Source organism: Siphateles boraxobius, unplaced genomic scaffold (genome assembly GCF_051911475.1).
Source record: "Siphateles boraxobius isolate OS27281-9 unplaced genomic scaffold, OSU_SipBor_1 8, whole genome shotgun sequence".
Classification (NCBI taxonomy): domain Eukaryota; kingdom Metazoa; phylum Chordata; class Actinopteri; order Cypriniformes; family Leuciscidae; genus Siphateles; species Siphateles boraxobius.
The window spans coordinates 1,556,910-1,581,918 of record NW_027509208.1 but is presented as its reverse complement, the minus strand read 5'-3'; the positions used below and the strand labels follow the sequence as shown (position 1 = coordinate 1,581,918).

At 35.9% G+C, this 25,009-nt stretch overlaps 2 protein-coding genes across 5 annotated transcripts in view; one reads left to right on the top strand and one right to left on the bottom strand.

Annotated features, from left to right (window-relative positions):
- Positions 1 to 22,036, top strand: part of aig1 (androgen-induced 1 (H. sapiens)) — a 63,080-nt gene extending 41,044 nt beyond the window's left edge. Inside the window, exons 4-6 of one of the 2 annotated variants that reach the window (XM_077220165.1) lie at positions 16,466 to 16,581; positions 19,472 to 19,635; positions 21,900 to 22,036. In XM_077220165.1, the coding sequence (XP_077076280.1) occupies positions 16,466 to 16,581; positions 19,472 to 19,635; positions 21,900 to 21,934 (315 nt within the window). In that variant the 3' untranslated portion in view covers positions 21,935 to 22,036. Of the gene's footprint in view, positions 1 to 16,465; positions 16,582 to 19,471; positions 19,636 to 20,775; positions 21,028 to 21,899 lie in introns of those variants that run through there. The other variant, XM_077220164.1, reaches the window with a different exon arrangement.
- adat2 (adenosine deaminase tRNA specific 2) overlaps positions 9,310 to 25,009 on the bottom strand; it is a 50,233-nt gene continuing 34,533 nt past the window's right edge. For 2 of the 3 annotated variants that reach the window (XM_077220167.1, XM_077220169.1), the window contains one exon: positions 9,310 to 9,581. In XM_077220167.1, coding sequence (XP_077076282.1) covers positions 9,480 to 9,581 — 102 coding nt within the window. In that variant the 3' untranslated portion in view covers positions 9,310 to 9,479. Of the gene's footprint in view, positions 9,582 to 23,564; positions 23,685 to 25,009 lie in introns of those variants that run through there. The other variant, XM_077220168.1, reaches the window with a different exon arrangement.

Here is a 25,009-nt window from a genome sequence, read left to right as displayed (position 1 = left end):
TACTGCATTTATCTAATGTGTATTCATGCATATCTGTGTCATATGACAAAACAAATTACATTTTGCTTGTTTTATTAAAATTTATAATTTTCAGTAAAAAAAGTTTTGGTCAGCATTTATCATTATTATTGTGTGTAAGTTTTGGGGTGGGCTAGCGATGCAATTCATTCTGGGGTAATCTTGTTTTTTTAAGGAGTGATACATTTTTCTAGTATAAAAATCAACAGTTTTCTCCAAAGGCGAGATCTTCGAGCAGCTGCACAGCTGTGAGCAATGTGCAGACATTACAAATGCTGAGGAAAACCGTTCTAGGTACGGCTGTCGAGTTACTGGTGTTATGAGGTGTTAGTGCACCTGTCGCTCATATAATATTTTATTGCAGAACTTATATTTACATACAAGATCAGGGAAAGCTACAATGGTTGTATCTTTAACAATGAACAATCATAATGACAGAAAACATAAATATGGGTTTGCATCCATCATGATATTAAATACACACGAAAAAAAGAACAAAGACAAGTTTAAATGTCTTTGAATAATACATAAAACTTGATTTTTTTTTTATTGTTATTTATAAGCCCGAGGGATGAAACATTCTACAACAAAAAGAGGAAAACATAAAGGACAGCCCTTGTGGGCCCAAAAGGGCTTTTTGGTTGTGGGTGAACATTTTGGATATAAAATAAAGAAATTAACATATTCAAGAGATGACGATTTGGGTTTTTGTAATAAAAAATATATATCTTTAAGGATAAAACTGTGGGTCACATTAGAAGGGTTAAAAATATAAGAACTTAAATCGACCCTAAATGTATTGGTTATACTACAATCACAAAATAAATGGGCTGTTTCTTCAACAAGACCACAAAATAAGCAAGTTTCATCAATGTCAAGATATTTACAGAGATTATTTAAACCTGACGCTCGTATCTTTCAAGTGGTTGCGCTTGTGATAGCGCGTCGTAGGTCACATGATAACGTCAACATGGCAGATGTCCGGTTCGCGTTCATACTTAACGAGATCAAGCTATAAAGTACCTACTCTTTCAGTGCTCCTTAAGTAAGTACTTATTGAAATTAAGTACCTACTCATTGAGTATGTGGTTTCGAACGCAGCCAGGGCCTTCTTATGCATCCTATAGAGAGCCGAAGTCCCTCCCCTCTGCTTCCGGCTCATGGGACCTTATTTCAGAAAAAATTTGTATGGTAGTCAATGGCGAGAGACAACTTATCTTTTTATTCCGTCTGAACTGTGCCCTGAACTACACATATGATGTTTGTAAATTTAAAAGATAATTATGAAAGTCAAGAAAGTCACAGTTTGTCATAAAACAGAAGAGTAACATTTCGTTTTATGTGAAAATCACTCAATGAACTACATCTCTCGTCTCGCACTATGTACGTCACCAAGCTCGTGTGTGTGCAGTCTGGTACAAAACACACAGGCATGACGGCGTAACGTTACAATTATAACGTTAGACTATAGAAAAAATTACAGACGTTAGACGCTTCAGTAAAGTTAGCTTCATTCATTGAGAGAAAAGGTAAGACGTCACATGCGCGCCTTTTGGGTTTGTAGTCTTTGTAATTACGTATTTTCACAGTCTTATACCTCAACAGTTTTACATCAAACTGCGACTTTCTTGAATGTATTGAATGTAAAAATGTATCTTTTAAATTGACAAACATCATATGTGTAATTCAGGGCACAATTCAAACGGGATCCAAATATTTGTTGTCTCTCGCCATTGACTACCATACAATATTTTTCCGAAATAAGGTCCCGTGGTGGTCCACCGGAAGGGGAGGGACTTAGGCTCTCTATTCTTCTGCAATCCAGAATGGCTACACAGCTGAAAGGTTTGTTTGAGCTGCGCCCTCTATTGTACTCGCGTGGAATTGCATTTCCTTCAGCCTGAGACTTATTCATTTCACTTTTGGTGTGAAAGTGTTTTTGCATCTGCCAAAAATAGCCAAAACCATTTTTTGTTATTAAAAAACAAACAAGCAAGCCCAGCCCAGATGAGAAAAAGTAATGCAAAGGTAACATAATGCATTACTTTCTATAAAAAGTAACTAAGTAAACAAATTAGTAACTTTTTTATGGAGCAACGCAATATATTACTTTTAAAAGTAACTTTCCCCAACACTTTTATCACGACGATAGGTGTCTAGTTGACAACTACATCAGGGGCAGGTTCATGTGACCTCCCTGGACCCGTTTTTCATTGATACTCAGTTTGCTTTAAGGTTTGCTTTGCAGCCTCCAAGACCTGTGGAGGATGACATGAAAGACAATGAACAGTGACTCTTTCAGCCAAACCAAGGGGTCCTATTAACAATTCTGAGGGGCCACTCAAGGGCTATTATGAAACCATTTACAAAAAAAAAAAAAAAGTTAGAGGCAAAATGAGATAAGATATTAAGGCTTTTCAGACTGCAGGCAAATCTGATTTTTTTTCTTTTCAAATCAGAACTTTTCAGCCAGACTTTCTGCACTATTAATTGTGTGCCCAGACATAACCAACCTATCTACATGGGCTGCTTTGGTGATACTAGATGAGGCTTCCAAAACAGATGCAGAAAAAGTGGAGGTGCATCATTTTGCTCTCCAAATAGAGTTGCGGTGCATAACACCTGGAGGTTTGTGATGTTCCATGCTGTAGTCACGGCTGAAATCTTTGAACATACTGGTTGAATACCGTATGATAATCCCGTCATCGGTTTTGCCGTTATCGTTGTGTGTCACATTAAGACTTACGCAAATTTGAAATCCGTTTTGAGCAGGCAGAGCGTCCAGACTGAAAAGCATCTGTAAAAATATGATTGAAATCGCAAACCACCTCCAAATGGAGTTTGAATCAGATTTTTTTTTAAAAAATTTTGCAATCCAGACTTTCAAAAACAGTTCTGGAAAAAATCTAGATGTGCAAAAAATCTGATTTTCGCTGGCAGTCTGAACATAGCCATAGTCTTGTTTTCAGAGAAATATAACTTTAGTGAGATGTATGCTTAAAAAAGAAGATGTATGCTTAAAAAAGGAAAAAAATTCTAATGGGGTAAGGGACAAAAATTAAACAAGATTTATTTTTCTCACTGGCCATCTTTTTTTCTTTTTCATTTTAAGCATTAAAAATTAGACTATTATTTAGATGGATTTCTCTGAAAACAAGACTTGTAAGGATGTTTAAATATTTACATTGTAGCCCTACTCCAACTAAAAATATCATGCACTTAATTTTTTTTCTGTGCTAAAAAATGTGCTAGTAATTACACTAATAAAAATTGTAATATCTATATTAAACAGTTTTAATATATAACAGTCCTCAATGAAATATCCCCTCCCAACTTTACTTTTATGAGTGTCTGCAGAGCTGTTAGGAGAGGTGGGGGTGACAGAGAGCTGCTCTTTTAAAAGATGTCTATCAATGTAAGCAAATATCATTTGGGAATTACCCATCTTTCAAATATCTGGGTATTGTGTTAAAAGGTGCTCCATGCATTTTACTTATTATTTACAGGCCTCCAAAATACTCTCTTTAATAAAATAGGACTTTTTTACAGAACTGTTATCAACAATTTCCTCAGAGTTTGACTTGTTTTGCCATTACTGGAGATTTTAACATTCACATAGATAATGCAGAAACCAATATGGCAAAAGAAATCATAACTGTTTTAAATACATTTGATCTAACTCAGCATGTACACGGACCCACACATAATCGTCGACACAGTCTAGATTTACTTATCAGTAAGGGTCTAAACATTTCATCGATTTTTATCAAGGATGTAGCACTGTCTGATCATTTCTGTATTTTCTTTGATATATTGATCTCTCCTGCCATTGAAGCTAGATCTGTGTCTGTCAAGAAGAGATGCTTAAATAAGAACACTAGTGCACTATTTATGAAGGCTATATCTTTAACACCAAACATTTCTGCGGACTCTGTTGATTTTCTCATTGATTCTTTTAACTCAAAAGTTAAGAGTGTAATTGATGATATTGCTCCTGTCAAAGTCAGGAAGAAGAGTGGCAGACAAAAAGCACCTTGGAGAAACTCAACAGCAGTGCAAAATATGACAAGACAATGCAGAAAAGTAGAGCGGATGTGGTGAAACACAAACTTGTAGTCCATTATAACATCTACAAAGACAGCAACCCCCCCCCCCCCAAGTCACATTCCCACTCCCAGTGACATGCTCTCAGACAGCAAGTGCAGTGAGTTTGCTTCCTTCAGAACAGACCGCAACCTGAGAAAATAGTTACTATGTCTGATTTCGAAGAAATTGATGGCAAAATTTTGGAAGAAACAGTACAGCACCTTAAAACATCAACCTGCGCCCTTGATGCACTTCCCACATCTTTTTTCAAAAGTGTGTTAAACTGTTCAGAAGCAGCTCTCCTAGAAGTGGTAAATGCCTCACTTGTCAAGACCCTCCTGAAAAAGAGCAATCTGGATAAGACCATATTAAACAACTATAGACCGATCTCAAATCTTCCTTTAGGCAAGATCATTGAAAAAGTTGTCTTCAATCAGCTGAACAAATTCGTAAGCTCGAATGGATACTTTGACCGTTTTCAATCTGGTTTCCGACCGCATCACAGCACAGAGACAGCGCTCATAAAGATAATAGACGATATTCGATAAACGATATTACCTGTATACTGATACAGGTAAATTATCAATGCTAGTGCTACTCGACCTCAGTGCTGCATTCGACACTGTCGATCACAACGTACATGTTGACAGGCTGGAAAACTGGGACGGGGTTTCTAGGATAGTCCTAAAATGGTTCAGGTCATACTAAGGAGGGAGAGGTTATTATGTGAATATGGGAGACCATAAGTCTGAATGGACATCCATGAAATGCAGAATCCCTCCAAGGCTCAATTCTTGCGCCACTCCTATTCAACCTGTACATGCCTCCAATGAGCCAAATAATGAGAAATAACAAAATTGCTTACCACAGCTATGCAGACGACACACAGATCTAATTAGCCCTATCGCCTAACGATTACAGCCCCATTGACTCCCTGAGCCAATGCATTGATGAAGTCAACAGTTGGATGTGCCAAAACTTTCTTCAGTTAAACAAAGACAAAACTGAAGTCATTGCGTTTGGAAACAACGATGACGTGCTCAAGGTGAACGCATACCTTCACTCTAGGGGTCAAACAACTAAAAATCAAGTCAGGAATCTCAGTGTGATTCTGGAGTCAGACCTAAGTTTCAGTAGTCATGTCAAAGCAGTAACTAAATCAGCATATCTTCTCAAAAATATTGCAAGAATTAGATGCCTTGTTTCCAGTCAAGGCTTAGAGAAACGTGTGCATGCTTTTATCACCAGCAGGGTGGATTATTGTAACGGACTCCTCACTGGCCTTCCCAAAAACACCATAAGACAGTTGCAGCTCAACGCTGAGCAGAACCAGAACATATGAACATATCACACCAGTCCTCAGGTCTTTACACTGGCTCACAGTTACATTTAGGATTGATTTTAAAATATTATTACTGGTATATAAATAATTCATTGGCCTAGGACCTCAATACATTGCAGATATGCTCACTGAATATAAACCCAACATCACTCAGATCATTAGGATCACATCAGCTAGAAATACCAAGGGTTCACACTAAGGCCTCATCCACACTAGTGCGTTTTAGTTTAGAAACGGCGAATTAAAACGAATACGATCTCCGTCCACACCAGCGCTTCAGCTGCGTATTAGAATTGATCTCCGTCCACATTAAAACGACTGAAAACGTGGATCACGTGACCATTCACCTACACTGAGCATGCGCGTGCCGGTGTAAACAGGAATCAGATTGACTATTCCTCAGATTTCGCTGAGGTTGATGAGTGCCGATCTGGACATTTCGAAAGTTTTCGCACCATTCCTCAGGAACCACAACTTCATTGATAAAATGATCCCACCATGCGCTGGTTCTTCCCGGCTTAACCCAAAACCGACGCTCCATGTACGGTCGATTCCGCCGCTGCACACGGGAATTGTCACAGATCGCTCGAATAATAGCTTGCCTCCGGCACATGTAGGCAGTTATAGCATTGCAAAATGCAGAATTGACTTGCACTAGCGTAACTGGTAGTCCAGGCTGTTGTTGTATGTTTTCTTCTGTTGTATGACCCAATCAGAGAGCCGAGCGTGAGCCTCTGCGTCATCGTTTCTAAAGTCCTCCGTTTTGACTCATCTACACTAAAACGCCCTCAGGAGATTCAAAACGCAAAACGGGGTCGGCAGCGTTTCTAAACTTCTCCGTTTTAGGTCTTCGTTTTTACCGTTTTAGTCTGGACGGGAGGTGCAAACGTAGCAAAAGGTCTCCGTTTCTAAACTAAAACGTAGTAGTGTGGATGGGGCTAGGCATTGCGAGTCCGCTTTTAGCTAGTATGCTGGAACCAGCTTCCAGAAGAGATCAGATGTGCTCCTACAGTAGTCACATTCAAATCCAGACTCAAAACACTTCTGTTTAGCTGTGCATTTACTGAATGAGCACTGTGCCACTGTTCATCCGACTGTTTGTACTGTGTTTTACTTTCTTTTTTATTCTAAACCGTTTTAATTATTCTTATTTCTTTTGATTATTTTAATTTCTTCTATGTAAAGCACTTTGAATTACCATTGTGTATGAAATGTGCTATATAAATAAACTTGCCTTGTCTATATAAAATCATCAAAAATGGAGGCCTCACATTGACCTTTCTGAGTAAAAGCAGACACTTACAGCTGTGCATGTGCATATCATCAGGGTGAACCGGGAGGTTTCAGCTGACAGTCAATGGGATTTGATGTGGTCTGAACTGGTTTTACATGGATGGAGCAGAGGAAACAGATGTGTTTTTCTGCTAAGATCAAGAGACAGATTGGGTTTTCACAGAACAAACCCAAAGTGTTAAACAACTGGTGCAAAGAGGCAAATACTACTATTTTCAATGATATTGATTCTCTACTGGCAAATAGTCTTGTGAAGTGCCTTCTGTTAATTTATTTCCTTTGGTTTCCATAAGTGCTGGTGGATTACTTTATAAAGATCAATAATTGCCGGTCCATTTTTCTGGACGCTAATATTTCAAGGCATGGCGGTGTACAATGTCACCCTTGCACTCATGATTGAGTTGCCATGTTGAGCCTGGAAAAGTTACTAGGTGAAGTTCCACCATCCAAACCCCGTCATTAAAACGAGTGCATAGCTGGCTCGCTACCTCATCCTTAACAACTGGGAAAATATTTACACATCTCAAACCAGTGAAAGATGGCCGTTATGTAGTTTGCTTTTTTGCCCATTGTTGACAAAGTTGGCGAAGAAGTTTTGACATCGGAGGAGCTGGAAAACATCTCTAGCTCAGAATTCTTGGAGTATATTCGACAGTAATCCCTGCTTTTAATTTGTGCATAGAAACATCTGTGTTCACACCAGTTTTGGTATAGCAGGCTGCCAGTGAAGTGCGATCAGCAGTGCATAATGAGCTTGTGAAATCTCGTCATGTTCCTCACGTCGAAAAGTAGTCTCACGCATTATCTGGAGTCTTCTGCTCTTGGTCTTGCTCAAAACTTGCTTACAGTTTTCTGGATTGTAATTCTATTTCACTATACAATATCATGTTATATTGTTTAACAATATTCTGTTATCATGGAGCAGGTGACAACAACAGTGTTTATAAGTAACATAATGTATTGATTGTTTTGATAAATACTCTCATTTACTAGAAAGAAATGTAGCTTAAAAATGACATACTCCAAAACAAAGATGAAAAACATGCATTGCAAAACAACTTTGCATAAATAATAATAATTGTTAATTGTTAATTTTATATTATTGTTCAACTAAATCATTCGATTGCAAAATATAACAACATGCATTATAAATAAATATTAATATTTATTATTATTTATGAATAATAAGACACTGTAATAAGCAAGACACTGAATAAAAAATACCACTGAGAGGATGTTTATTATTATTATTATAATTATTATTAATAATAATATAGGCTCCAGCATCCTTGTGACCCTGCAAATGTTAAAGCGGTTTGGAAAATGAATTAATACATAATAATATTAAGGAGAAGGAGAAGAAGAAGAAAATCACTTTTCATGTTAATTTATTTAAAACAAATAAAAATCATTTCTGCATATTGATTATCAATGATATTAAAATTAATTTATTTTTATTAATAATTATATTATTACTATTTTAAATTATTAACAATAACTGTGATTGTTGAATAATAATAATAAACTCATTCATATATTTCGCAGTCTAATTGTCATTTCTTTAAAGCATAAATCATTTATGCATATCAATTATTGGTGATGATGATATTAATTGTACTATTACGGCGAGACACTACAGGTGAATAGGGTAATTTTTTTAACTAGCAGATAACACCATGAAACTTTGCCAGTTGATTACCTACATTAAGATGAGAAAAATATGCATTACAAGTTTTCTGTAATTTAATGTTTAAATATGCAAATGAGACATTATCTAATTAAATATGCGCTAATCTGCATATATTTTAAAAAATGAAATCTGAGTATTGGATAAAGCTAGGTTCAAAATTATTTTTTTATTGTGTTCACATATTAGATGGGGAAAAAATTACAGAGGGATTTATGGATATCTACTTTTGTTATCCTGTAAATCAGAATATACTGCCAATAGCCTTAAAAAAATGATTTTCGACATGTTTTTTGGAATAAAATTTTATATAAATCAGGCTAGGAATAATATATTTACAAATCCCTCTGTAAATGTCTTCATAATATAACTAGGTACAAGACTGGAAAGTTTGGTGTATATAGATGCTACTGAAGTGGAGATTTCGGACTTGGAGTTTGAGAGAACAGTCATTTTGAGAAAACGGGCTTTAAAGATTTAGCATCAGCCAATGAGATGGCGCATTTAGAGTAAAATCCCCCCTTTTACTTTCGCGATTGGTTGCTTATAAAAAGGAAATGACCATATTTGGATCCGGCTGTATTGTTCAGGAGAGAGAGAGCTTTCTAACGGTGTGTGTGACTGTGCAGATTGCGAATTTGAATGAATTTATGAGAAATCTACAGACGCAAACAGACAAAGTGTAGTAAAATAAAGACCTAAATGTGTATTTCGGACTTTTTTTCACCACAAGTCTGAAAGAAGACATGTTATTGAAGACAAATATCCCAAAATCTAAAAATTGACCTGTGAAAAAAAAAAACGATGTTTTTGCCTGCCGTGTCTCATCTTAAGACTGAATAAATAATAATATAATAGATCACATATATTAAAAATACTACATATGTCAATCTGTACTTCATTAATTGTATCTCAGCATTCGTTCTGCTATCAGAGAGCGAGTGTTTGACACTCGAGCGGCATCGATCTGAAGTGCATGCAACACTTTCACTGGAACGGGAGGATATGGAGTCAATCCTGGGAGTGTTTGACAAGGCCTGTCTTGCTTACAGTTCAGGGTCCTCTGAGTGAGTTGTGCTGTTTTGTTGGAGGGGATTTTCCGCAGACTGTCCAGGCACGCTTGCCAAAACCACAAGACTCCAAGAGCTTCTCAGCCTGGTGGTCATGAGAAAGAAAGCTGCCATGTTAAATTAAGACAAGGGCCCACAAACACAAGCTAAAATAAAACAAGTCTGGGTCACATTCAAGCGAAAAAAATGCACCGGCGTCAGGCCAAATCTACTGATACCCATCCAGCTGAGCGGGTAGTGGCTGTTTGCGGTGCAGCTCAGGGAGGTATTACTGGGGATTCACGCTGCCAAGGGGAGAAGGGCTAAGAGGTCATGTGAGCCCCTGTTGACTGGGAACCGTGGGGAGTATGTCACAACCAGCCTGGGAGGTTAAGCAGGGAAACCCAACACTCGACCTTGGGAGCACTCTCTCCGTCACACTATACCCTCTGTGAGCCTTCTATCAGGCGGCCCGCTGCACAGTTAGCACGCATATCTCCCGTTCGGATTCCACTGGGCTCTGATGCTTTGACAGGTCGGGGCAAGCTGGTCTGTGATAAGACGGCAGTGCAAAGTGAATCATGGGCCCTAAACCAACTGGCTTATCTGTCACAAGTAACTCTATCCACAATACCAAACAAGCTGTAGTAGGTGTATTTATGACACCCCATTAATCATATTTGTCTTGTCTTTTTAAAAAGAACAAGTCTGCTCTCTTTGCACAAATAATAATCTGGATTTCCAAGAAGAGCATTTTTTAGGCCTCTTTGTAATGGCGTATATTCTATATTCTATATGCATTTTCTTTTTTGTCAGCAATGACTAGTAATGACAAAAAGGGATGTAAATGGTTGACACTGATTCAATTTGATTACTATTGTTTGCCTACATCATGAAAAATCATTCAATCCAATTCAGTCCCATTTGCTTATTGAATGATTCATGATTATCTTCAAAAATATGCTGTTGAACACATAAACACATAACTAGAAAGATAATTCACAATGCAGTCGAATGTAGACAAAATAATACACCAAAAATGTACTCTACCATTCAAACGTTTAGTGACAGAACAATTTAAAAAAAAAACTAATACTTTTATTCAGAAAGAAATATTAAGCAGCACTTGTTTTCAACATTGATAATAATAAGAAATGTTTCCTGAGCAGCAAATCATCATATTTGAATGATTTCTGAAGGATCATGTGACACTGAAGAATGGAGTAATGATGCTAAAAATTCAGCTTTGTCATCATAATACATTTCATTTTAAAATATTAAAATTTTATATTTTAAATTTTATTTTAAATTGGAAAAATATTTTACAATATTATTGTTACTGTATTTTTGATCAAATAAATGCAGCCTAGGTAAAAAAAAAAAAAATCTTACCAACCCCAAATTCATTTTAGATGCATGTTAATCTAATAAAAAAGTTAATATTGTGACGCTAATTCAAGCTACATTGTAGAATTAACAACTATATATTACTGGCAATTTACATCAAATTTCTAAGTATATTGTGCAAATATTCCAGAATACACATAATAAATAAATAAATCACACTTGAGAAAGAAAACTACAACAGCTTACTTTGGTCAAATGGATTCAGGCATTTATTAATAAAAAGATATGCAGAAACCTACACTCAGTGAAAGTAATCTGAGGCGGCATCTGTAAAACATAGGGTATTATTATTGTCATCATAATCGATAATTAAAATCCGTAATCAATGGATTGAGTTTTAATTACCAAATCAATGCATCAGGATATATTTTATACCCCTCATGACAAACTATGTCCTTTGTTCAAGTACAAAGTGGCAAACCAGAGCCAAATGCTAAAGTGGCAGTAGCTGAAGCCTTGACACTTTGACCACAGAGTGTTGGGTTGATTCCCAACCAGGACGCAGCTGTGAAATCCTCGCATACGCCGTCTCACCACTGTCAGAAAACAAAACCAAGGAATTGTGCTGCTTAACAGACTCCAGGAGCTGGGAGGTTTTTGGAAAAGGTTCTGCCAATGAGCATATTCATCTGGAGCTCTCCATATCATGAAATAACTATCAGTGTCAGTGAGCATTAAAGTATAGCTTATCATTGATCACAAAGGATTAGGTGCGATCACCGTGCAGGCAGAGGGCTGTTCTTGGAGCTGTAGCTTTTTACACCCACAGATAGAATCTCTCTTAGTCTCGCTTTTCCCACATTGGCCAAATTTGGACTATTCTGAGATCTGGCAGTTGTGCATCCATAACCACAACTTATAATTGCATGTGAGGTTATGATTATGATCATTTCCAATGAAACAGACACAATGTATGTGAAGATAGGATCCTGGGGTCAAGCCGAACACTGTTCCCAGAAGCAAGGCTGCGCTCGGTCTGTGAAGGAAAGTGTGAGAGACATTTTATGATGAAGATAGTCAAGCAGTTAGAAACTAATAAAGTGAAGCAATAGTTGTGTGGTTTATGCCAGAGGTCACGTGGAGTCAATAACATTAATAACAGGGTAACATGGCGGAAGAAGCCCCCCTTAAGAACAATGTACATAATCAACTAGGCTATTCTATTTGAAAATTAATTTTGGCAATTTAGTTGAATAATTGAATAACCGATGTCAGAAAACGCAGAATCCCTGTTAAAAAGATTCATCTGCAAGGTAAAATGATAAAATATGAGTATTTACATATTTATTTGCCTGTATTTTAATTGAAGATATGTCATAATAGCAACACTATGAATGCAAATTGAATGATTTCACTCATCTAACCTATACGTTTTAATGAAAGTGAAGATGTCTGAAATGTACATCTAATTCATGGAATAAAAACCACATTACAATAATTATTCAATTTAAAAATAAAAACTCTAGTAACAACAGGCCACTCTGGGCCTTCTGTGCACCCATCCACCCATCTATCTATCTACTTTTGAACTTTATATTAATCAAAAAATCCTGAAATAAAATGTATCTCAGTTTCCACAAAAATATTAAGCAGTGACAAAAAATGTAAAACATTGATAATAATAAATGTTTCCTGAGCAGCAAATCAGCATATTAGAATGATTTCTTAAGGATCGTGTGACTGACATCACAGGAATAAATTACAAGTTAAAATATATTAATACTTAACACAAACTTTTTGAAAAAGAACTCTGAGGAGCAATGGCAAATCATTAACAAGTTAGGCCTCATACTGTGTTCGATTAAACATATTTGGCCTTCTTTGTTGTCATCTCTGTATAAATATGTTTTTGCTAGTTACAATTCACTCATTTGTATGCAGATTCAAAACCCACGCCAATCTCTGCTGCCTGCTCAGGTGCTCAAGTACAGCCACAAGTCTCTCAGGATCAGCCTGGAGAGATTGAGAGTCATTCCAGCCGGTCATGAGGACTTTTGATAGCGGGGCTTTAATGATTAGCCCTCGCTGTGATTTGTTGGATGGAATGTGTGTGGGTGAATGAGCTCCTTCGAGAATACTTCAATGTTACATGCGTGCCGAGACACATCTCCACACCTCTAGAAGCATACGTTCTTTGTTTTTCTGCAGAGGTTTGGCGTTATAGCAATTAGACTATAATCACCGTAATGAACAGAATAACCATCTATTATCCAAGTGCCAAATTTCGACTCCCTGACTTGCTTCTGGGAACCGATGAAAAGGTTTTCTGAATCTCGCAAACTTGTCGCTAACATGTTTTGTAAATATTTGAGGGCAAAATTAGGCACGATTAGGGAAAAATCATTATGGTGAAGAAAGATGTACACATGCACACACAAGAAGAATATAGAGAACACAAAGGTTTAGAGAGAGTATCCAGTATTACTGCAAAAGAAGGAGGTGAGAGTAAGTACATTATGTACAGCTTGATTCTCCTTTGAATGTACATATAAAATTTAATTAACATGCTATTTTATATTAATCTTAATGACAAAGTAATCTTTGTAATTTATATTAATAATAAAGAAATTAACAACTACAATAAACGTCTCATCTTTGTAGCCTGCAGTCAGACTAGTAGCCACTAAATGCACCGTGTCAAAGCAGACTCACTGAGAGCAACAAGCACAAAAGGAGTCATACAGACTCATTCACACAGGACGTGTTGGGGAACAGAATGCAGGGGTCTCATAAAACGTTCGTAAAACCATCTTTGTGTCTGGTTATACTGACAAGGCTTAAGCCTCTTGTCTTCTGTTAGATGTGGTTAATTGCAATTAATCGAATTGAAAGCGCTAATATATATATTGCCACAGTGGCTGGTGAGCAAAAAAGTTAATGTCAAGGTTTTTTTTTTTAAATCTAAAGAAAACATATTGCAAAGCAAAGGCATTAGGTGCAAAAGTTGCACAAGGATGCACATAGACCGCACACTTTACACACAAACCTCAATGACGATGATAGTCGTCAAACAGTTCTTATGGTTTGGAGGACGTGACATGAAGAATCATTTTGAAAATCTTTTTTGACCACTGATATGTGCCATACATAAAGTACTTTTTGAAACTTACATACATTTATATCCTATTTGGGACATTTTGTCTTTAGTAAACAAATTCAACTTGGATAAACTAGTCGAAACAAGTTTAGCCAAAACTAGTAGACTTTTAAAAAATCGTGTCAGATGAGATAGAACAGATATTAAGACTCAAAAATGCATCACGCTGCCTTGATTTTTTACAGTGAGGTGCTTATGATTCTCTGGAAACATGAGCAACACTGGTGAAGACACCAACTACAGTACGCTGAAAACTGAGTCAGTGAATCAGAGCTGATCAACCAACTTACAGTATATGAATACTGACTGAGAGTGGCTGCTTTTCTAGAGCATTACAGTATCTGTTTGGTTAGCAGTAATGTGACTCATAACTGGCAACTAGCTCATCATGGGTTCAGTCACAGGATGACACACACACACACACATACAAAAAAAGCTGCTTTCTCACTGACTGTACATCTCACTCCCGACACTTGTCAAAGACAAGTTCAGACCTGCCGATCTGATGAGACGTCAACAAGCTAAGGACTTAAACACTCAGCATCACAGTTTTAAGCGGGTTGGCGCATTCATATCTAGGGAAAGCCCAGTAAATGTGGTCTGCTTTTTATTTAGCGTGGAAATATGATTATGTGTTGCAAAGCGGGTTCAATAAGAGCTGTGGTGGCATGTTAAAAGCATATCAGAAGATCAACGTCATGTAATTTCGGTAAGGCTCATAAGTCTTTCTTTTGGATGGCGTTTCCAGCAGAGACGTGGGGTCAAATGAGGCAAAATCTGCAGGGAGCGAGAGTTTTGACTTGTCTTCATGTAAGAAGGTTGCCATCTGCTGACTAACAGTGGACATGCAATGAAAAGAGTCCCATGACAGCTAACATTAAAGGGATAGTTCACCAAAAATGTCATCATTTACTCACCTTCTAGTTGTTCCAAACCTGTATGAGTTTCTTCTGGTGAACACAAAAGAAGATATTTTAAAGAATGTTGGCAATTGTTAATGACTACCATCACCTATTGGATTACCAACATTCTTTAAAATATCTTCTTCAATGCCAATAAAGAACTTTTATTTTTAAGAGTGCATTTCAGCAATGACCAACACATACATTGAGTTTCTGTTTACCATATGTGATGTGCTCTATGTATGAGACGATCACTGTTTAGATGTAAAGAAAAGCCTAAATTAAATCTGTTCATCATATAAAGCGATCATATGTCTTCACAAGACTAGGGTTAAACCTCTATTGGATTCATTTTACAACGCCTTTGTGACATGTTTGGAGCTTTTACGTTTTGATTACCTGGACTTTCAATGAAGAGACAAAAAAAAAAAATCTTAATTTGTGTCTTATGGGTTTGGAACGACATGAGGGTGAGCAAATTATGACAGACTTTTCATTTTTGAGTGAACTATCCCTTTAAGTACACAATAAATGTCTGTTTTAAAATGATTAGCCTTTAATACTTACCTAATGTAAAATGTTATGTCATCATCTCAACTTTTAGCAATCAGTCGGCATATTATCTCATGCACGATGGACATGGTAGCACTCTCATAAAAATAAAACAGATGTTCAGCTCTACATTTAAAAAAACCCCAATAAAACAATAAACTAACTTTACGCTACCATCCTTGACTTGAAATGTTTGTATTGGCTTGCATAATGGTAGTAATGGTTATAATGGTGATAGCTCACCCATTGTCACTGCCTCCCGCCCAGGCCTGGCTCGCCTAGCATTCCTCCATCTTTTCAGCGGCATGAAACCATGTCAGCTTGTTTGTCAAACACTCGGCATCAATCCACACCCAGCTTCCTTTTCACTTCTTGTATCTTGTTTTGATGAGCAATTCGCTTGAAGTTGTGTAACCTTTCTATTCCTGGTGATCGGATGGGTGGAACGGCGAGTTAGTCGGGATGGCTGAAAGAAATTGCTGTTTGACAGCTCTATTGCATAGATGGTTACATTATTCATGGACTATGTTTTGTGCCACACACCACTGCTATTCTGCTATGTAAATGTCCTTATCGACAAGCGTTTGTGATCTAGGCTTTTGTGAAGCAACATAAAATAATTGAAAGAATTACCCATTGTTTGTAAAAAGATGTCTATTGGGTTTAGTCAAGATGTGATACAGACGCAGTGAAAAACAGCACTTTTCTTTAGGAAATCTGACTAAAATCAGATGATTTAAGCAGATTATAGCAACACTTCGTGATTTGGGTTAGCAGTTGGTTATTTCTTAAGAGCTTCGAACTTCTGTCTTCTATATAAGCTAATCAATAGGATAGCAGAGTAACAGAGAAAAGGCAGATACTGCATATGTAAAAACTATCAATCTACAGTGAAATGACATTTAGAAAGTGAACATTTAAAAACTTCCCAGACAATTTGTCTTTGCAAGAGCCAGTGCATTGAAATTTGAGAGATTCTGTGCTTAAGAATCATTTGTAAAGCTAACTGTGCTTTATTTATGTCCTTTTCAGCACACAACAGTTCTTCCTTTCATCATAATTGAGATGAGAACAACATACCATCGATATCCCAGCAGGTCCTGTGGACTCTTGGCGGTGTGCACGTTTGCTGTGGGATATGTTGTATGGTAAATCTCTCCTTCCAGCACAGTCATTTTTAATATCACACTGGGTTAATTTACAAAGAACTGCCTGAAGGTACGATGATCAGGGGAAATTGACTTTGCATTGTTCTAGCACAGTGTCAATCAAAAGATAGATTCCATCTGGTCACCTGATCTTCATGACCTCCAAATCATTCCCTTACGTCTTTCTGCACACTAATTAATTTGCTTGAATTCTGGCACTTTCCATGAATAGGGTAAACTTTGGGCTCACATTACATTGTAAAATCATTAGAGGCACAAATCCCATGTAAACTATCATTTAACATGAAATGAACCTAGCAAAGGGAGGTTGTTTTAAACGCATGAAATGTCTGTATCCCCACTTAAAATGGAGACGTGTCCCTGTAAAATGGCTTTTCCCTTTATAAAACATTAAAGTTTATCAATAACTACAAACCAACAGTTGGTTAACTAGATTTAGGCTATATCTGCTACCCTGTTACACATTCTGGTGTTGTTTAAAAACAACAACAAAAATAATAATAAGTATTGTTGACAGTGACTTGTCGCCACCTACTGGTGTAACGATGAAATCAAAGCAAGTTACTTTCAAAAATTTGATTTGAATTGATTTGCTCTATTTTGATCACTGACATCAGTGCTTAGAAACTTGTAGCCAGTACTTCTATGACATTCCAACGCTATCTCACGACCAATTCGTACGTATTTGTACGAGTGATTAAAAAGTGGCTAGTTCGTATGAATTCGATTTGTTTAAAACCACGTGATGGGTAGGTTTAGGGGCGGGGTCAGGGGTAGGTCATTCGTACATATTCATACGAATTGGGCAACTAATTCGTACAAGTGAGGTCGTATGAATTCGTACGAATTAACCACCTCGTAAAATTCGTACGAATTGCCTTGAGATCGGGCTGGACAATCTGATTCTTTCCAGTATCTTATTGAAAACATTACATTTTAATAATTCAGTGCTTGCCAAACACAAGTTACTTCCTTTTTTTTTTACTTTTAACAAAAATGTAATTTCTTTAAAGTATTGTTTGTCAACTTTGTTACAGACAGATCAGGCAATGTGTAGAAATCAGATTGGTAACAGAGTTTGACAGAAACAGGACTGACAATTTTAAACTTTTTTAGCCAAAAACTCCACTTACTAGCATAAATGCTAAGAGCACATGGCACTAATGAAATCATGATTAAAACTTGATACGTGATAAATTCTGTTTTCCTTTTGATATTGGTAACAATGTTGACTTTTAAACAAAATAACTCTTGGTGTAAGAACTTTTTAGATTAAAACATTTTCTTAGATTTTTGGACACATTTTTATAATATAAAAGTTATTTTTTAAACTATTTGATGTTGTAGAATTAGAAAAATTACTATTTAGGGCTTTATAAATAAAATAAATTAGATGTTACCAAAAGATATGTAAAATAAAATATTTTGATTACGCAATGATACATGATGGAAAAAATACACTGACTAATTTGGTCAACAAGAAATCATGATTTTCAGCTATAAGACACTTTTTACAGAAAATATTATATTGTTATCGCATGTACCATCTTGTGATCCATGACAATGAGTAACAAATTATTAAAATACTTTAAAATATAAGGAAAAAATAATGACTACGGACACCAAATGTACCTGCAATTATAGAATCACTCATGTATGTGAAAAGCGCTATACAAATGTGTATTTAATTGTTATTGTTGTTATATTATAACATATAATGTATATATAGTATGTATATATAATATTATATGTTATAATATTAATATGATACTGTTTTAATAATAAATGTAAAAAATAATAAACAATGAATAAAAACTATTAATTGTTATCTTATATTTTAATAAATATATCATCATCAATAATAATAAATATTAATAATTATGATTCACAAATATAATATAAGGTTATGTTATATTTAATAAAAAATAAAAAAGATGAATCATACATATTAATAATTAGTATATGCACAGTATATAATATAATCATAATTTTTTGGCTGAAAAATTAACAAGATCACATAAATCAGGACTATTACATTTAGACCCAATTAGTCTCAAATTGGTAACAGGGTTGGAAAAATGGTAAATCTCAGAGAAAATAAAACAGTTAATAAAACAGACCTCCCGAGGTTGACAAAAAAATATATGTTTTGTACACAATACATGGAAAGATACAACCCCAGTTTTAGTGCCCAGGAAACCTTTGGAAAATAAACCGCCTAGGATTTATTTAGTCTTGCATATAACCGATTAATTAGCAATGTTAGGAAAGTGCTCGGAGCCAAACTAAACTATCTGACGGCACGTAGGAGGCGTCTGTCAAAATCACTTTCAGTTCAAGATTATCAGCACACACCTCTGTCTTATTTCCCTTCCCTAAATTAAGCTGATTAGGCATTGCTTTTTATTTAGTCAGGGAATAAGACTTGCCTGCAGTTGTTAAATCCATAGGCAGCTTTACATGAGGATTACCTTCCAGATACAGCTTTTATACACTCTATTTCACGAGTCTGAGAAAACAAGGCACTTGAAAAGTAGGTAGATGGCCTTTCTTTAATATTCATCAAATATTAAAGCTAAGGTTATGAGTGCAGTAGATTAAACGGACACAATCCATTACATAAACGGACTGTCAGGCTGTAGATAATAACCATGTGACTGCATTAAAATTGCTCTAGCAACAAAAAAAGGATTGAAGCAGCACTGCATCGTAACAAAAAGAGCAGTGTCTAGCTAGCATTCACAGACATGAATGGTAGACACATTGACAGTGTGGTGACTGCTTCTGCTGGGTTTAGCAGACAGAAGGACACACACATTAGACAGATCACGGGTGCAAAGGTAACAGATTTTCTGTCTCGCTCTCATAGGATGTGCTGGGTGCACAGCGTGACGGGGGTGTGGGTTTATCCTTTGCTGGAGCACATCGGGCCCATGGCCAGAATTTTCTTCTTCATCTGCCTCACAGCTCTGATCAATGTCTACTACGTCTTGGGAGAAATCCTGAACAACTACATCTGGGATTCCTCAAAGAGTAAGTTAAAGTGATAGTTCACCTAAAAATCATGTATTCACCCTCACGTCAGACCAAACCTGTATCTACTGTGGAACACACACACACGAACACACACACAAAAACACTATAAAAGTTGTCCTTATGATTCATGCTCTATATTTCAAGCCATATAAGCCATATAGGAAAATGGTCACACTTTAGTTTAGGCTCCAATTCTAACTATTATCTACAACTTTTGCCTCAATAAACTCATAATTACTGCTTATTAATAGTTAGTAAGATAAGGTTTAGTTATTGGGTGGATTAAGGGATGTAAAATATGTTCATGCAGAATAAGGCATGTGCTTTATAAGTACTAAAAAACAGCCAATATCCTATTAATATGCATGCTAATAAGCAATAGTGAGAATTGGACCCTAAACTAAAGTGTTAAGGCATAATCTCTAATGATAGACACTTTATATCGTTCACACAATATATATTTTGATGCCATGGAGGCTCGGCCTTACTGGAGAGGATTTTCAGTAAATAACTTAATTTGCAGTCTTTTCCTCACAATAATGTATTGTGTGTTTGCAGAAGACTTCCATTCCAAACCTGTATGACTTTATTTAGCTTTATTTAGGGACACAAAAGGATGTTTACACTGCTCTTTTCCATAGAAAGTGAGCTAGGGAAAGAGCACAATAAAACACCATAGAAAAATCTATTTGGCTCGTGCGTTTTATATCGATTACAGATGATTTTCAGGACGGCCCCTTTAAGCGATTGTGTGTTTCTGACTTTGTGTTTTCCACCATTGACTGTCTACATGTGTGAGGCGAATGTTTATGATGTCTAGCTACAAATATTCTTGCTCCCAATCCACGCCGGGATAACGTCTAGAAACATTATACACTTCCCCTCAGGTACATATACATCCCGCTTAGCTTCCTGATGCGCCCACGCACACTCCTCCACCTGTTAACGCTATAGACTGAGAGCAGTGCATCGTGGGTGTAGTGCACAGATGGGAACAGAGCCCGTGAGCAGTCTGAGAGCAGCAGACGGCGAAGGCTTCTCTTCCTCCCACCTGTTTGACACTGACCTGCAAATCACCGAGGCAGCACACACACACACACACTCCTCTGGAGCTGATCTTTGTCCCTTTGTCCTCAGCACAAGATCTCCCTATTATGTCCAAAGCAGCAATATTGTGGTGTCCAACAGCCCTTCGAGATAAGCTAGCCATAAACACTTGCGTCACTAATGCTTTGTGCTGTTGTTCACTCTGACTCACGGTTTGAACAGCTTGTTGAAATGCACAATCGTTTGCCAAGAGATCACAGATCTTGAATATGTCACTGCAGCATCCAACAATTATGCTCAAATTAAGAGAACACTAAATTTTGTGATGCATAATGTATGGCATCGGCTACAGTTACTGCTTTTTAATTAAATGTAACCACATACTGATAATGATTATTACTGATAATGAAATTTAATAATTTAATTTGATGGCAAATCTTTATAATAAGTTTCAATGTGTTATAATTAGTTAATGCATTAGGTATCAAACTTCTACAACCTTTATTAATCTTGGTTAATTTCTACATACACAGTTTTAACATTCCATGTCGAATAAATTAACATTAGCTAATGTATTATTTGATAACATGATTTAACAATGAACAATTTATTTAAACAAGATACAGCACTGTTTCAAAAGTTTGGGGTCGGTAAGAAGTCCAAGGCTGTATTTATTTGATCTAAAATACAGTTAAACAGTGATTCTGTGAAATATTATTACAATTTGAAATAATATTCTATTTTAATATATCTGTGATGGCAGAGCTGAATTTTCAGCATCATTACTCCAGTCTTCAGTCACATGATCTTTCAGAAATCATTCTAATATGCTGATTTGGTGCTCGAAAAACATTTATTTTTATTATTAATGTTGAAATCAGTTGTGCTGCTTAAACTATGATACTTTTTTCAGGATACTTTGATAAATACAAAGTTCAAAAGAACATTTGAAATATACAGTTTTTATTGTCTTTACTGTTACTTTTGATCAATTTAATGCATCATTGCTGAATAAAAGTATTAATTAAAATGTTTTATTGATCTTAAACTGTAGTGTACGTAATGCATTAACCAATTCTAACAAATTGAACCTTGTTGTGAAGTGTTACCAATAAAATGAAATAAAAGAACCATTGAAAACCACATTATTGTAATGGTGGTTACATGCCTAATATCTACATAAAATAAAAACATTTTCTTTTTTCTTTTTCTAGGCACTCTGGAATCAGACAAGACCAAAACTGACTGAAGACCACTGGCTCGTTCTGTTCCAACCTATTTTTTTAATCTCATCCTCATTACTGCCCCTTAATTAAATAAAGCACAGACCTGTTTTGGCTTGAACATTAAATTGAATAGTTCATGTATTTAATTTATGGTATGAATCTTTCAGAATACCTCCAGCATTGTGTGAGCACTGAATGACGTGTACTATACACATGCTCTATTCGTGTGTTCAAAGCCAGCGTTACGAACAACCACATTACATATATAACTCATGTCAGGTATTATTTATTTACCACTGGATGATTTATGAGGGATTGTGTCATTATATGCCCAAGTAAAACAAATAAACAACACCTTTATATCCACACTAGCATATGGCAAATGACAATGAGCACAAGATAACTTGATTACATGGGCTTTATTTGTGGTCCTTCTGAAGCCATAGAAGTTTTGAGATTAAGCTGAGCAAATATTGCCGCATGAAATCCAAACATTGTCAGAACAGAAACTTGCTTGTTGGAAAGGCCTTTCCCTATCTGATAACATCTTACAATAAGGCCTCATTTGTTAACATTATAGGTTAGATGAACAGTAAGCAATATATAATATATGATTGATATATATATATATATATATATATATATATATATATATATATATATATATATATATAACATTTAAGTCACCATGAATTCTTTTTTTTATGCATCATAATAAATTATGACTAAAACCAGAACAAATATCTGCCAATGGGCTCAGAAAAATATGCTTAATTTAGAAGTTTTGACAGATATTCGTTCTTGTTTTAAGCATAAACTCTCTTAAATTTTATTACATTTTTCAAGACTTGAACTTGTTTATATATTTGTATTGGAAAACAGGACAATAATACCTTATAAATATCTTATTTATTTTTTGCAATGTATGCAAAATTTAATGCCATGACTTTATGAAATTTTAATGTAAGACTTTCTGCTCTGATTTAAGACAATTTTTAGGCCTTAATTAAGCCTCGCCGATTTTTTTAAAGCTTCTTTCACTTCTGGAATAATCTGTTTAGTGTCTTCTTTTAGCATTTATGAATTACAACCTTTTCAGATCTATGCTCAAAAAGGGGGGTGACCGGTAACGCAGAACCTGATTTCACCAAGTGCAACATGTTTCTAGATGAACATCTTTGTTGATCCTGGAACAACATTCCAATCAACCAATCAGATTTGAGGAACAAGTTTACAGTTTATGTCAGCTTTGGGCTTACAACCAGGGTTACGTGCTCCTACATCAGTGTTATTCGCTTATCATTTCCCTCTGATTTTAGGGATATTGGTGGTTATGAATTACATTTTCAGACAGGAATGTTGTTCCAGTATCAACAAAATATGTTGACCGTGGAACGTGTCTAACTTGGCAAAATCAAGACGTGCGACAGGTAACAGGTTAATAAAATTAAAAATTTCATTTTTGTTCATGTTAGTTCATGTTAACAAATGGAACCTTATTGTAAAGCGCTTCTTCCAAATGAAATTACTTTTTTTAATCTTAAAGGGGCGAAATTCTTTACATCTCATGGATAAGACCAGCCTTTTTTTAGTTTACTTCACTAATATGTTTTATTTTCTTCTTTTATTAATAAAAAAACTTTTGAAAACCACATTTTCTTACTGTCATTTTTGTGTTCTTCTGAAGCTGTGGATGCAGAAGAATGGTGAAATGAAACCTAGTCTTCACTCAGCTATTTTCTCTCTCCCCTTACACACAGACGCACCACAATTCTGTGGGAAAAGTAGAGCCAACCGTTCAATTACAGAGGAAAAAATTGTTGTACTTATGATTTAATGTTTGTCCTATATTTTCTCTGGCCTTTTCGCCCTGGACTTTTAAAGACACAGATGTTGCCCAAACATAACAATTCCTTTGTGGAGAGCTGGACATTGTTTTAATGAGAAACACACACATTTCAGGCCGGAGGAAAAAGTTAGCTCGACAAGGAATAACAATCACCTTTTGATGGACAAGTCCAAATAACCAGGCCCTGCTGAACCTCGTCCCCTTAAAGTAGAATTTAAACCCCAAAATGTGTGTCCCAAAAACCCAAGAAAAAGAATTTGGTGCAACAGAACAGTGAAATGCCTTGGGATAAAAGCGGATATGTGAGGAGCAAAGAAAAGTGATAATGAGAAACCTTGTATTATCACATCTAAATTTTCAGACAAAACTGTCAAAATACTCTCCGGTTTCATGTTCACACCCTTTCATGCATAATTTTTATTCTCTGAGGAATCGTCAAAAAATAGATGCAGCGACTGGCAATTAAACTTCATTATGATCCATCATAAATATTACACTTAAAATTCAGATAGGTCTGCCTGACAACAGTCTTGTTGACAATTTAGTCTGGGCGCTGTGTGTTTGGCAGCGTGTGGAGAGAGTGAAAGTGTGTGCGTGCCGAGACACTTCATAGTCTCCTCATTAACACTGCCTCTCCAGCACAGAGAAGTACCGAACTGAACGCTTCCCTAATGTGCATTAACAACCTTAAAAAAAAGATGTAAATGAGGTGAGTTCAGCTGATTTTGTGCAGGATGCATTTGAAGGACAGCTCAATGATAAATGAAGTGGCCTGGACTTCACAAATCTATAAATTACTACACATTTTAACACTTTGGGTCACATTATCTAAGCTTTCTTAATCCTGGACTTGTGAACCACTCAGTTGTACATGTTACTTTGGTAAAACTTTCTAATGTAGTTTAATTTGTTATTGGTTAAAGCATTAAGTATCATAAACTTTTTAACAGAATTACCATAGGTTATTATTTGTTGTTAAAGGAATATTTTTCTGTCATCATTTACTCATCCTCATGTCGCTCTAAACTTATGTGACTGACTTCTGTGAAATACAAAAGATGACATGAGTGTTTTTACGAAAGAAGGGGTTCAAAACAACAATGAAGTGGATTGTCGTTGTATGTATAAAATAATAAAAAAGTAAAAAGTAAATGTTAACAGAATTTCTATTTTTGAGGTGACCTATCCTTTTAATTTAATGAAATGTTAAAAACGTTTTAGCATACACTATATTGTAGTTTGTGGATCA